Source organism: Pundamilia nyererei, unplaced genomic scaffold (assembly GCF_000239375.1).
Source record: "Pundamilia nyererei isolate P.nyererei 1_Seehausen unplaced genomic scaffold, PunNye1.0 scaffold00005, whole genome shotgun sequence".
Classification (NCBI taxonomy): domain Eukaryota; kingdom Metazoa; phylum Chordata; class Actinopteri; order Cichliformes; family Cichlidae; genus Pundamilia; species Pundamilia nyererei.
Genome location: NW_005187406.1, coordinates 7,013,042 through 7,028,202, shown reverse-complemented (window position 1 = coordinate 7,028,202; position 15,161 = coordinate 7,013,042). Strand labels below are relative to the sequence as shown.

Here is a 15,161-nt window from a genome sequence, read left to right as displayed (position 1 = left end):
CACACACACACACACACACACATGCACAAAAACCTGTTGCTGCTTGAGTGCTGGTATCTGAAAAAGAGCTGTCATTAGTTGGGCTGTCAGAGATCTGACAGCCAGTTCACTGCTCATGCCTGACAAACTGTACAGTTCGTCAGCAGGGAAAGTAGTAAGGGCATTATCATCTTTCTTAAAGTGTGTGCCGATAATTACCACGTTGTCCAAACACGGTTTAGCACATGTGTATCGCCTGACACACCTGAACTTCCTTTTGCCTGTAGTCAGATTAAACACACAATACCTTCACCTGTCAGTGCGGGACTTAATGTCTCACTTAGCTTCAATCTGCACGCCGATGCCAGAAAAAGAAGAGGAAGACAAATATGACACATCAATGGTTCACCTTTAGCATGATCACAGGGATTAACCCCTTATGCCAGCACCAGTGTTGATATTGCACAAATAAAGTACTCTCTTTATTGCAGCGCATTCCCGCTTTGTGTGAAGGCCGGGGATTACACTTGAGCAAAGGTGTCATGTTTTGACTTGAAGCTCTGAGGTGTTTCTGCACCTCTTGTCTCAGAAAAAAAACTTTCCAAGTGTCCATCTGATTCGTAGTGCTGTAAAAATTGTTTGCACTCCCTGAATATACTTTGAAGTCAACCGAGGACTATGAATATGAAAAGGGGACTTATTCTGTTGTTCTATTCTTAATCCATTTCCACTTTTATATTGATTCACAGTTCAAAAATAATCTTATTTAACTTATTCCTTGTCTTCTGAAACAAACCCCCTCCCTGACTAAACCTTCTTTTGAGTGGCTGCTACTTTTAAACAGAAGATTGCAGGTGGGCGGGGCTACTGTTCTTATTACCATCATTAACATCCAAGAAAAAAATGTCTGCGTACAGGGATTGCTTGCATACGTGTGCTGACCTCTAGTTGTGTAACTATGTTTAATATTTGTAATAATATAATGTGTAGCAGAAAATAAGGACAGCCATAATAGTTACTCTTTAGTAGTTACCACCAATAGTTACCATGCCTGTGTGTTATCCCTGTTAATATTCACATTACTCAAGTAGGCAACAGCCAAACTATTTCAGGAAAAAAGTAATAAAATCATCATGCAAACTCTGGATCATGCTTTGAAGCTTTGAAAGCTGCTTAGTTAATGCTCAGTTTTAATTGAACACCTTTGCACAGGCAGGTGCTAAATGCAAAGAAAAATCCTGTCACTTATTGAAGCATAAAGAGTCAAAGACTAACAGAGTGTGAGCTTGGACAGAAGGATGCAAGTGATAGTCGGTTTACTTTCAAGCCTTTGGGAAAAAAAGAACTAATTCTAAATTTTGGGTAAAGTCGGCATTTGAAGATCATTTTGATCTTTTTTAATATTAAAACCTCAGCAGAGATGTCCGTCACCTTTAATGTTTAAGTCTAATCATTCATCACTAATATCCATAAAAAAAGAAATTAATATCTTTTATATTTGCATATGTAGGTGCAAAACAAAACTTCAGGAATTATAAAGTTAGTCTTCAAAATGTGCCTGAGCAAAAGTCATTGCTGGGAGGTTCTTAGTAGCAATGCGTTAAAACTAGTAATACAGTCCCTAGTGAGATCATAATTAAGAACCAGTTAACTTGTAAGTATGGCAAACTGCAATGCCACTAACAACCACTAAATATGTTTTTGTTTTACTATAGTGAGCCTTAATGACTAATTTCAGGCTGTTCAATGAATGTGCACATTAAATCATTCCTCTGTTAATAAAACGTAAAGGTTTGTGTGATAATGGCCCATTATTTAGTAGAAAAAATCATTAAAGTTAGTTTTTCTAGTAAGCTAAAGGTAATAGCACAGTGTGTAAATGGAAAAGATCCTAACAGACAGTGAGGACTGGGATTAGTAACATCTGTCTTTATACATGTGTGTCTGACAAGAGATAAAACACATGATGTATATCTAAGTTTTACTCAGAGAGACTTTGATGAATGCACTTTATTCTTTCTTTCATCTGCAGTGCTACTGACCACTGCAGTATACAGGTCAGACTGTGACTGCAGACCCAGAGCTTAAGCAAAAACCTGTAGCTCTAAAGCTCAGTGATACTTAATGCACATCTACTGTGTTTGGGTGCTTCTTATCCAGGTGTGTGTCGTCCTTGAATTGTTAGCTTATTGCTGCAAACAGAGCATTTCTGTACAGTAAACAATCCTCAGCATCCAAATTGCTCCCAGATAAATGGACCACAGAGCGAAGCCTGGCCTCTGGCTGAACTCTGGATCCAGGTCGCGGAGGGAGGTACAGCAAGCCTTTGATCAGCGAAGCACCTCATAGCTCACTTACACTCATGTGGTCAACTGACCGCAGGCCAGGTCCAGTAATACCAGCTTATAAATTATATCAGTGATATGACTGTCATCATGTAGTTACACTGAAGAGCTGCTCTTTTCTTTGTGAGTTATTGTCCCGATAAGGTTGATTTGAAATACCTTACATTATTGGACCGCATAACAGTTGGATGGATTATAGACAACACTGACTGTAGTTACCTTGAAGTGTGTAGACCTAAACATAACATTATCTGAGGATCAGTGGGATTCCTTTCAATTTAGGAGGAAACGCACACAAAGAAACAAAGTATCCCGTCTGAGCCGCATGACCCACATGCACCATCATCAAAGAAGAAAACCACCGAGCTTTTTGTGTCTTTGCTGACAGACCCAGCTGCTACATGTGAAACTACTGAGAGAGACAGGAACCAGCCAGCTGAAAGAGCCACCGTGGTCTAGGTCACAGAGTTGTATATCATCCGTGATGGGCAAGTTACATAAAAATGGTAATCAGTTACTCTGCAGTAGCCATCATCAAAAGTACAGCCTTACATTACTTCATATCATTTGACTATCTTTTAATATCCACACACGCCATAGATAGTATACATTAATATAAAGGTGCACAACATGACAGCTCCCCAAAAGAGGTCAAACATCTTGTGATGCTCCCCTGCTGGCAGGCTGCAGTACATGCCCCCGCTGTCACATTTAATACTTTGTTTTACTTGGCTGATAGTGACCTACAGCTGTTTTCATGTGATCAGGCAGGGGATCAATAGGGTCCACGGCCCTCTTAGGGACACTCCCAATAGGGCTTAAAAATCTGGGACTCTCCATAAACTGAGAGGTGAAACAGACACTTTTCTTTCTCAGCTCCATAGACTACCATGATCTTCACAGACACTTTGTTTTACTGTTTTTCATTATTGATATCATTTAATATTAGTAATTAATTCCATAAAGAATGATGTCAGTGAGTTTAAGGGGAACTATGGAGTTGCTACCTGGCTCCAGTTCAGTAGTTTGGAGTTGTATTGATCTCCTCTTAAAACTCTTTGCTTTAAGTCTTCAAATCTTCCAATGTTTTCTAAGTGGTTGTAATTGATCCTTCAGCAGTACCTTAAATCAGTGAGCAAGCAAATGAAACTCCCTGTTTTAGTCTCCTCAGGCTTTCTGATGCTTGTCTGTGTTTGCATTCCACTGAAATGTATGTGTGAGCTTGTGAGAAGAAGAGGAAAAACTACACATTTAGCTACTCACAGCTTAAACTTTAAGAATGATACTAATCCTGAAACATGGAAAATCTTAAAGTAAATTAAAAAAAACTTGAAAAGCACATACTCTATGTGTCACAAATGATCCTATACACTCTGATGCCCCCTGCTGAATGAAGGACCCTCTTTTCTAGAGGTGTGGGCCTGGAACAAGGAAGAGCCCTGCATCATGGTGGAAGAAAGTGCCAGAAAGAAAACTAACCGGGAGAGATTAAATAACACAAAGTCTGCAAAAAATGAATAAGCAAAGATTAAGTGAAGAAGGAAAACATGTAGTGCCAGAGAAAAAGAGGCATTTTTCTTACATGTGCCAGGGGTCTGTTGTGGAGAGCAATGGTGGGTCTATACTGGTGGAAGTCAGTCTGGATCACACACACTCTCTTTTCCATCCTCACAGCTCACAGACGCACATGCTGTCTTCACCCAAGCAGGTTCGGGGTAGATAGTGAAGAATGTGTGTGTGCTCTCTTGAAGCTGTGGGAGTGTGTGTGAGAGTGCTATGCATGCTACCTGACCCTGAGGGAGGGAGGGAGGAAGGGAGGAAGGGAGGGAGATGACAAGCAAACAAAAAACAAGCTTGAACACCCCCACGCCGCTCTAAACCCTGATTCCACACATGCACACATTTCTCCTCTTTGCTCAAAGCGACGCCACCTTCTGACAAAGGCATAACAAGAGAAGACAGACTGGCAGCTTTTACCGCAACAATGTAGCACACACATACTACAGAGTGGCTCATTTGCAACCAAACTGTGTTGTGCATGTGACATTATTATTTTCTGTTTTTAAAATAACAAATACTGAATTTTAATGGTGAAAAAACCCATGCCAGAAGTTGTAAATTAAAGTTGTAACAATACTATGAAAAAGCAGCGTCACATTGTAAGGAATGCATGCACAATGCTTTTTGTATTTTTTGGATTATTGCAGGAAAAAAGTTAAAAGTAAAAGTTTCTGGTACTCACACAAGTAATTAACTTCAGGCTATGACTGAACTTACACTAGCATTTCATATTCTCATTTATCTGCTAGTTGGAAGTCTCTAGGACCTGCAATAGCTTCATAATTCATGCATATATTTTATTATTACTTATTTATTAATTAAACTACTTTAATAACTTAATAAATACCCCCTGTGTATTTGTGTGTGTGTGTCATCTGCTGGATAAAGATCTGTTGCACCTATTGGCTGGAGGCAGGAGGAAATCATGCACAAAATGATATGTTTACCTTGCAACACAGGGAAAATGACAGCAGTGGGTAATTTATCTTGTTTCATCTTGTGGGCATGAAAAGAACAGATCCCCGAAGTTTTTAATCAAGCTGGCAGGGAAACTTGGGATTTTTTAGAGGCTTATTGTCTATTGTTTGGCTTATGGCTTGACTCACAGTCAAGTGGATGTCAGCATGCATGCAAAGCTCAAGAAATTGATCCTGTGCTCACAAAAAAATATACTTTATGTCACAGTGAATTTATTTTTTACCTTTATAAAGAGTAAAAAGTCACATTTCTGTTTGTTTTTACATTTATATTAGTGGAAATACTAATATATTCTGACTGAATCCAACAACAATGTGTAATGACAAGCCTGAAGACAATGATCATTAACTCTTGAGCTCTGCTAAGCTAAAGATTTTAGCATCTTCCAGCTTGTTTGGTTTATATGGTGCTCAACTTTGTCTAACTCATGCTTCCAACCTTACCTGCTCCAAATGATTGGTTCTGAATGTGTTTATTCAGTGAATAGTACAGTATTTTCCCCTGAGGGTGGCTGGCTACCCTTAGAGATGAAGAGTTCAGTCATTCCAGGGGGGCTCAGAGTAGAGCCGCTATTCCTCCACATCAAAAAGAGTCAGGTTAGGTGTTCAGGCCATATCCTATCATAAAGAGGCTATCAGGGTAGACCCAGAGCACACTGGTGAGATTATATCTCTTGGCTGTCCAGGGAATGCCTCGGAGTTGACTCACTGTTCAATTCTTCCAACCAGCATTTGACTGACCAAGTTCAGCAACCAAGTTCAGTTTGCATTTTGGAGAAAAGCATGGGAACACGTTTGCGGTGGGTGGAAATTCCTCTCTGTTTATTTCTGTCTTAAGTCAGTCTCTATTGCATATGCAGACAGGGACATTTGTGGGACCATACATTACGCTTTAGCTGACAACTTGTAGGTTTGCTGCTTCTCAAATGAGGCAAATGGCTTCCTGTATCCGAGATTAAGAAATTTTAAAGATGACAATGTGGGCATTATATTGTCTAGTTATTAATTCTTCATTTATCCAAATTTCACTTCCAAGAGAGACCTGGCATCATGGCAGTAAACGTCAAAACAGATTTAGCATTTAACAAGATCATACATTACCGTGACAAGGAAGAAAGACTTTTCTATGTGCAGGATGATGCAAGATGACTCAAGCAACAACTCATTGTTTTTCTGCAACTATTGTGCTAACTAGCTAGCTACCTTTTCTCAAGCAAAGTTCCACAAAGAAGCACAAATATTTGATGAGCACAAACTATTTTTAACCAATTTTATAGAAAAAGGAGTAGGAAATACTCTTTTTACATGTTTTAATTCATGTCCCATTTTGACAAACCGTGGTTTTCCAATGTCAAAATGTGATAAACATCTTTGAGGTATGTACAAGATTCCTAGTCTCCTAGTGGTAAGGAAAGAGATTGGGGCAAGTAAACAATTAGCATGTGGTTGAGTTAGAAATGTGTTTTGCTGAATTGTGTTTCAGAAGCTTTTCTTTTACAACAGTTTGCTACACATTCGACACATTTATCACATTCACTGAGATCTAAATTGTTAAATATCACTTATCAAATAAAACAAACCTTCTACTGACTGTTTGCAGGAATCCGCCTTGGATTTACATAACTTCACTACATAATGAGGAAGTGAGACAGCCTGTTGTAAGGGCGGCTGTAGCTCAGGAAGTTGGGCAGGTTATCTACTATTTGGAAGGTTGGTGGTTTGATCCTTGGCGGCTCCGGTCTGCATGCCAAATATCATTGGGCAAGAGACGCATACATGTGAACGGCAGATCGAGTTCAGCAGAAAAAAGTGATTGTGTGAACGAGGCAAGTTGTATAAAGTGCCTTAAAGTCTCACAGGTAGAGTAGAAAAGTGCCACATAAGCACCAGGCCATTTGCTATTACCTAAGCGTTCTGATCCAAAGCTTTTAGATGAGCACTTGTTTGTGTTGTGCTGTGTTGTTGAGCTAATCTGTGGCAGAGATTAAAGAGTATAAATAAGAGCTGTTTCGGAAAGATGTAGTAAGATGCACAGCCAAACAAGTGAAAGTCTACTACCTGAACATCACAGCACCAAAAATTATGTTAAATCCATGCTAACACACTGTGAGCTTTGCACATTTATAGTATCTTTATTTACATTTGCAAAGATAATTAGGGGATGTAATCCGACTCATCTGCCTTACTTTGGGCTAAGTTCATAAATAAATAAGGCCCACAGTTGCTTTTGTTTAAACAGAAAAGCAAAGAGGGCCTTAAAATGTAGCAAAAAATACTTTTCCATGAAACAGGAGGATAATCACTAGCTTTACCTGTTAATTGCAGTAATCCAGCTGCACTCTATGACATGTAATTATAGTTTGATTTGTTCTGTATCTACCCACTTGTTCACTTGCTATAAAAGAAGCAGGTTCTTATTCCAGGCTTTTTGACAGATCTCAGATCAGCGAGTGCTTACTGGAATCAAGAAAAGAGGTGAAGTACAAAAGGCTGAGTCTGATCTGGAATCAGAGTAAAGAGGTGGCACTTCTGCTCTTAAAGTCTTGCTCTGGCTTGTTTATAGCAGGTCATCTGCCTGTGCATGACACATGTTTATGAAATTTTATTAATTAAAGGTTTGAGTCGGCGGCTGAATCTTGACACAAAGATTACAACTCTGGTAGGGAAACAAGAAGAGGCCCCTTGTTTTAAACTGTGTATGTTCATCCAGAGACACTTCACACATTTTGTGGTCTCAGTTCACAAAGACAATAAAGGGATCAGACTAGAAACCATTAAAGTGGGACACTGGATTTAATCTGTGTGGGTAAATGTGTGTTGCACATGGAAACAGATTTAGTGCACAAAATCACAGGAACCACAGGATACAGCTAGCCTGGCTCCATTCAAAGCTTTTAACATTAAGTAATAGTGATAGTCAGTTTACAAAGGATTGTTACTATTGGTGTCGATGGGTACGATCATCGTGTAGTATTAGCATTTTGGTCCCCACCATGTAAAGTAAGTAAGTAAAGTAAAATTTTATTTGTATAGCACCTTTCAAGACAAAAATCACAAAGTGCTTCACAGAAAAACTAAAACATAAAAGCAGAAATCAACCAAAAGCAAGTTTAAAAAGATGGTTTTTAGCTGCTTTTTAAATGAAACCACTGAGTCCACAGATCTCAGGCTTAAAGGAAGGGAGCTCCAGAGTCTGGGGGCTACAGCTACAAACGCTCTATCGCCTTTCGTTTTCAGCCTTGTATGTTGGACGACCAAGCAAGCCCTGATCACATGACCTCAGGGACCTGCTGGGGATGTACTGATGTAAAAGATCTCTGATATAGGTTGGTGCTTGTCCATGCAGAGCCCTGAATGTCAAAGTCAAAATCTTGAAGTGGATTCTGAATTTTATGGGGAGCCGGTGCAACTGGATTCGCAGGTGTAACGTGGGAGGATTTAGAAGATTTGGTCAGAAGCTTTGCGGCAGCGTCCTGAACAACTTGCAAATGATCCAAATTCAAATTCAAATTTTATTTGTCACGTACACAGTCATACACAGTACGATATGTAGTGAAATGCTTGGACAAGTGCTCGTGACCTAAAGAAAACAAAAAAGGAAAAGGCTATGAATAAGATAGGAAATAAATATGAAAAATTAAAAAGGGTAAATTTAACTAGGAAGGAATAAAATATAAATTAAGGTTAAAAATGAAATAACTGTACAACACAAATTAGAATGAAGGGTAAATTTAACTGGGAGAATAAGATAAAATATATAAATTAAAGTTGAAAATAATCCACAGAGGCTTTACTTAAACAAGTGAACAAAGAATTGCAATAATCCAAACGAGATGAAACAAATGCATAGATGACCATTTCTAGTTCTGAGCGTGAAACAACAGGACTCAGCTTAGCAATATTTTTTAAATGATAAAAACAGGAGCGAACCAATAAATTTGCATGAGTGTCCAAAGTCAGAGCTGAGTCAAAAGTTACACCAAGGTTCCTGATAGAAGGTTGTTGGCTTTTTGGAGCCTGAAGTTAGCGTATCTGAATAGAGGGTTGAGTGTTAAAAGGTCAAACTACTTTGTACACCCACCGTTGTCACTTCTGTTTTTTAATATGAAAACCTGAGACGAGGTGTTTATGGTACGATGTTCTTCGTGAGACAAAGCTGGTTTAATGTGATCGTAGCTCAGCAGATGATGCAACAGATCAGAGGAAATTAATTCTGTACTGTCCTTTAGTCACTTTACAGCTTAACCTCTCTCTGCTTTGAAGGCCAGCGATCCCCAACCTTTTTTGCACCACGGTTCTTGTCCGACAATATTTTCATGGACCGGCCTTTAAGGTGCCACGGATAAATACAACAAGACCAAACCAAAAAAAAAAGAAAATGTATTCATAACTAGTGCTGTCAGTGTTAATCTTGTTAAAATGACGTTAACGCCATAACTGCATTAACGCGGCAAATCTCCGTTAGCAAGTTAGCGCAGATCAACCCGTGCGTGGGGCTGCATGGTGACGGCGTCAACGCGTTAGCGTGGTTAGCTCATTAACGCATTAGCGCCGTGCACGCACGGTCGATCCAACTTCTTTTCTTCTTCTCAGAATACTGGGAGAAAAAAATAAAAAATTGTGGGCCTAATCGTCTTCCGTATCCGTAGATTTTAGTCTATGGCCTGTCAAATTTAAAAAAATATTTATGGTTAATGAGTTTCAAAATGTGTAGAAAAACTTAATATGGGTTCATATTTATAACATTAACTTTCTTTTCTCCCTTTTTGCTTCTTCCATTTGACTTTTCATGTTTTTGGGGAAAAAAGGACAAACCAGAGCACACACAACATTCACCCTAATATTTCCTCCTGCAAGGCCTGAACTACCAGGCTGCTTTCTTTTGCAACTATGCTTCCAGAAATGTCGGAAAGCCCACACAGAAGATTTCATTTACATCCTGGCTTATCTGGACCCTATACACATTCAGTAAATTTCATATAACTGTACATATTTCTGTTTCAAATTGTTTTAGAGTCCAGCATCTTTGTAAACAGGATAAAAAATAAAAAAAAGCCTGATACAGTAGTGCTGAATGTCACCTATACTTTTACTACTTCTTTCAAGGCTACAAACCTCAATTCACATTGTTCCACATTCTTGGATTTTTAAGCAATATAAAAATAAAAAGCATCAGCTTTAAAAGGTCATTTAGGAGACTGACCTATTACTCTCCTCAATAATATTCTCAAAGTCACCAAAATGTGGTGTCCTATTGAATCCTGACATCCTGGAGGCACAAATTAAAAAAGACTGAGCACATCAAATCAAAGAAACAGTGTATGGTCTCAATTTCTGCTGGTAGGTTGACTGATGGCTTTAAATTTATGACTTACTCATAATAGCAACTATATAAAGTTTGGAGATCAGACAAGCTGACGGCACCTCAATCCTCTGATCCTCAGGGATCAGATGGGATCTAAAAAAGACAAGACACTCAGGTTTGAACAAACAGTCATCTTTTTCACACCAGCAAAAAGTCGTCCTTGTTAATATTTTAGCTGCCTGAAGCTATGATTCACAAACCAAATCTGAAAGCTCTCTGCATCCAAATATGAAGCATTAACATTACACAGCAACATATAGCATATATGCATTTTTAATTTCCATGCCTTTGATCTGAGACAACTTAAAAGTTCACAAATGTTACTTGAAACCGATGACTTGGTGTGACTTTTGCAGGTATGTAAATAAAGACAATCCAGGTTTTATGACAATAATGCTGTTTGAGATGAAGGGAGAGCGCCCACTTTCATTTTGGTAAGTTTTGTGGGAGCAGAAAATATGAGCTCATATCACCCCCCAACCTTTTGTGGTAAACTTATTATCCCGGTGCAAATGTGCCATAGCCTCTAAGAAATGTGCAGCTCTTTACTGACACCAAGTGGTTAAAATGACAGATGTGTACCTTCTTATAAATATTCAAATTTAAATATTCAGTACTTGGTCAAGTCTCCTTTAGCAGGAATTACTGCGTCATTGTGGTTCGGTATGGCGAGCTGCCATCAGCTCTTTCTAGATTTTTTTGTTTGGGGCCTTTTCGTCGTGACAATACTCCATATATATGGGGATGGGGTTGAGGTCAGGTGAGACAGTTGGCCAGTTCCATACAGTATTAATGTGGTCAGCGAACCATTTGGTCCTGCAGTAGTTTTAACATTGCAGCCAGATACTGATTTCTTTTGTTCAGCTGGATTCAGTATCACACAGATGCACACACGAAGAGCTCTCAAAGCTCCTGCTAAGCTGCTGTGTTGACTTTGGACTTCACAAAACAGAAGATCAACCACTGCCAACAGCTACCGATGACTTTACAGACTGTGGAAACAGATTTCCAACATCTTGAATTCTGTACCTCTTGACTCAAACCCTTCATCTGAAAATAAAATCCAAGTTCTACTCATCTGAAAAAGTTAGGTCTTATCCACCGAGCTGAGAGGGATGATTTTATTCCACTAGATGTCACTGTTGGACTGAGAACATCTTATTAGGCTGTTCACAACTTATTTTCATATACATGCCAAATGACATGTAAATATCAGAGTTCTGGTAATTTAACCATTTGTTAATACTAGCAAGAAACACAGAATGCTTCTGATTGGTCAGGTCTGCTTCACCGGTATTACTTTTGAATTTGGTTCATTAAATTTCTCCGTCCTCTGGAGGGAGGTCAGACCTCCTCTTGTGTAAACCATGTCTAACGAGGCCCAAAAACCACCAGTGAGAACCAATTTTTATTTAATTGAATTCAGTTTACAATATGTTTTACAGTTTATTTTCTAACCACATTTTTCAGGCTTCTGTTTTCTCCTTTGCGGCAAATTTTCCTCAAAATGATGAGATCATAAATAGGATTCTGTTTACAAGAATATACATGGCAGTATCTATGAAATCTTTGCTGTGCAAAAGGAACAACGTCTAAAAGACTTTCAAACTACGTGTGACCAGAGTGAAGTCAGTCTGTAAACAATTAGCCTAAAATAAGTAGAAAGGAATGGCACTTTAGGGCTACTAAACCAAACACTGCTTCACTACTCTCCTCGATACACAACCACGTTCTTGTCGGTCTCATGAATCTTGATCTCATGGAGCAGGCCGGGCGGGAGAACCTTCACCATGTTGTCCCAGATGTAAACAGCCACGTTTTCTGTTGTGCTACGTGGGCAGATGAAAAAGAAGTTTCAGTGAGGAAGGAAAAAATAAATAAATAAAATAAATCTGTAATAATAGCCTGAATAATAGCCTTTCAGACAATAGCCTGAAAGGGTACACACCTGACAACAGTAGTAAAATATGGAACATCCTTATCCAGGTTTTTATGGTCCAGTGGAATCATGATTACTTCCTGCAGGGGAAGCACTGGTTTTAATTTAAAATGTTTCAATAGACGGTAACTAACTGCCCTGTTGGTGTACAAACTTCAGAGTTTGTTCCATACAAAGCTAATGTATGTCATCCTAAATGTTCTGTGTAAAACTAACAAATGCCAATTTTAGTCTGCATGTTGTAGAAGTAGTGCACAAACCAACTTAACATAATAAAAACTGTCTATAAACGGTTAATATTTACAACAGTTAAAACCTCAGAAAACTATACAATAATCATTTTAATTAGCACATAAGTAATTGAGTTATTTACTATCAAATTGTTAATAAAAACTGAAAAATTAAATTAATCTTTGCATCCAAAACAGCTTTTATCAAGCTAAGCAGTCCAAAACAAGTCTGTTTTTTTGAGTAAAAATTAGCCAGTTTTTAAATTCCATTAAGGGAAAAAAGTTACCTCGATACATTTCTTCAAGTCAGTCAGATTCATGACCATACCAGTTTTAGCATCAATCTGAAAACATACACAGAAAACACACTTGTTCCTGAAACAGGTTTTCCTATTTATTACTAGGGTGACATGGATTCCTCACATAAATGTTGCAGATACCTTTCCACGCACGGTTACCTCCACTGTGGAGAGAAACGAGAGCGATGAATGAAGAGCATTACACTCCTAATATAGTTCGTTTAAGGGAAGGAGTGTGACAAACCTTTGTAGTTGTGTCCGTGACCGTTGGGATTGTTGCACTTTCCGTACACTTCTTTATTCTCCTCATCACTCAGGTGAATGCTGAATGAGATGTGAAGGAATAGTCAGGAAAGCCTTTTGGCCAAGACAGTCAAAAGCTCTTTAATGTGCATTTCTAACAGTCATGTAGTATAAAGAGATGACAAAAAGTATTGATTTTTAACAGTGTAACTGCCACATTATGTAGGTGTATACCAGGTAATGTGTTATTGCTTAACAACAACAAAATTGTACACCAAACAATATAGTAAAAGACATTTATTAGCACAGCATAAACTGTTGATCTAGAGCAGGGGTGGGCAACTCCAGGCCCCGAGGGCTGGTGTCCTGCAGGTTTTAGATCTCAACCTGGGTCAACACACCTGAATGAAATGATTAGTTCATTCCCAGGCCTCTGTAGAACTTCAAAACATGTTGAGATAATTTAGCCATTTAAATCAGCTGGACACATCTAAAACCTGCAGGACACCGGCCCTCGAGGCCTGGAGTTTGACACCTGTGATCTAGATCTAATTAAGTCGTCTCCAATTAATCTTTGGATAGGCTCGTTTTCGACAGCGCCCACTGCACGTAAATACAGCATGAGTGGATATTCACGCGAATCTTTCTCTGAGTTTAAGCAGAATGTGGCAAGCACCAAACGCTTTAATCCGCTAAAGAGCAAGAACACGGGTGTCAGTGACTTCCCCCTACTCCAAACAATCCACATCACACTTATTCAGTATCCTAATCATCGCGCTTCACTTCTCCACGATCCTCCATCCACGACACACGGGATTTTACTCGCTCTTGTAAAAACACACTTCAGTACACGTCAAACGCAAACCCTGCGCCACCAGGTGAAAGCTACTTTCATTCGGCGCACTTCTGTGTGAGTGCTTTAAGAAGGTGCTTGAAATAAACCGGCTTTCGGGACGACTCTCTATCAGCCCGCTCCCTCCCTAACGGAGGAGGGATGGAGGCGATGTACCTGTGAAGACGGTGACAAGCGCTGAAGCTCTCGATTCTGTTTATGTATCCGATGCGCTCCGCTGTGCTACTCTGAGCAGATGACCCTGCCATGATGTCACGGCACAAACACAAAGGGGGCGGCTTATATCAGCTGATAAACCGGAAGGAGAAGGTATAAAACCGTGACTCAAGCTGTAAGGTCATTGGCGCAAATCAGGGGCGTTATTATAAGTCACATGATCTACATATGCAACAAAACCCTCAGGTGAAATTTGGAAGACGATGAATACATAAATACTCATCAATATAACACATTTTAATGCTGTAGATGCACATAAATAGATGACTACACGTGAGGGTCTTATCAGCAGGTAGTACCAGGTGTCCAACTTATATGCACGACACTGCATTTTTATCCATAGTCTTCTTATCCTGCTTACACATTGTGATTGATTTACAAAAGTCAATACACGTGAGTCACTGGAAACAAAAAAAGAGTGGTGCTGATCTATGGGTGCATCCTTTCGGATACGTAAATATTATTAATAGAGCAGCTGCTGCAATAAGTTATTATATTATCAACAGTTATTTGAATAGAAAAAGTGCAATGGACATCATGAAAACATGAAACCTAATGTTATATAACACTTTACAACACAAACAAGACTCTTTCCCCCACATTTAGTTGCTGGTATCCAGTCATCCTGCCAATAGCAGTATAGCACTGTCAGCAAAGTCAATAAAGCCACAAGCTTAAACACAAATAAACCCTATTTCACGTAATCATCCCCCATGTTGATGTCTGGTGCCAGCAATGACTAATAGGATGCGGTCAGCATTACCTGAGATACAAAGAAATAAGAGGAAGAAGATGTCTGGGAGTTATTTAAAAAACAATGATCCTCTGACAACCAAGCATGCACAGAATACAGTGTATGAATTACGAACGGCAGGCTTAGAAAATAACTCAAAGACAAGAGCATAAAGTCATCCATCCGTCCTGTTCTCCCCTCGGGTGAACACAGTGAGACAAACAAGCATTCACACTCTCACATGCACCAGTTAATATACCATGCATGTCTTTGAACTCTGGAAGCAAACTAGAGCACTAAGAGGAAAGTCACAAAGGCACAGAGAGAAAGAATCAATTCAAAAGCTAACCTACATGTTCTTCTAAACTATGGAAGGAAATGCTGAGAAATATTTGGTCTCTGTTGTTATTAATTAAGAACTT

The 15,161-nt window shown here is 39.1% G+C and overlaps 2 protein-coding genes across 3 annotated transcripts in view; both read right to left on the bottom strand.

Moving 5' to 3' along the window:
* The window catches only part of LOC102210573 (myosin-16), a 57,720-nt gene extending 53,698 nt beyond the window's left edge, over nucleotides 1-4,022 (bottom strand). The window contains exon 1 of the mRNA XM_005721977.1: nucleotides 3,907-4,022. Within this exon, the coding sequence (XP_005722034.1) occupies nucleotides 3,907-3,990 (84 nt within the window). The 5' untranslated portion in view covers nucleotides 3,991-4,022. The remainder of the gene's footprint in view (nucleotides 1-3,906) is intronic.
* Nucleotides 4,023-11,541: 7,519 nt separating this feature from the next.
* On the bottom strand, nucleotides 11,542-14,069 carry pts (6-pyruvoyltetrahydropterin synthase). 2 transcript variants are annotated; one of them, XM_005721910.2, is made up of 6 exons: nucleotides 13,947-14,069; nucleotides 12,939-13,018; nucleotides 12,854-12,858; nucleotides 12,683-12,739; nucleotides 12,175-12,245; nucleotides 11,542-12,055 (listed from the first exon to the last, which is right to left on the bottom strand). In XM_005721910.2, exons 1-6 carry the CDS (start codon nucleotides 14,036-14,038, stop codon nucleotides 11,932-11,934), a joined length of 429 nt encoding a protein of 142 aa, XP_005721967.1. In that variant the 5' UTR covers nucleotides 14,039-14,069; the 3' UTR covers nucleotides 11,542-11,931. The 2 variants fall into 2 exon arrangements, with proteins under 2 accessions (XP_005721967.1, XP_005721966.1); XM_005721909.1 differs by having other exon boundaries at nucleotides 11,748-12,055; nucleotides 12,836-12,858.
* Nucleotides 14,070-15,161: the final 1,092 nt, after the last annotated feature.

Bases quoted from the DNA above. Each gene is read 5' to 3' on its own strand.
- pts (XM_005721909.1), bottom strand. From the start codon at position 14,038: ATGGCAGGGTCATCTGCTCAGAGTAGCACAGCGGAGCGCATCGGATAC. The intron at 13,019-13,946 runs GTACATCGCCTC...CATCTCATTCAG, and splicing joins GCTTGTCACCGTCTTCACAG to CATTCACCTGAGTGATGAGG. The intron at 12,859-12,938 runs GTTTGTCACACT...TTCTCTCCACAG, and splicing joins TCACGGACACAACTACAAAG to TGGAGGTAACCGTGCGTGGA.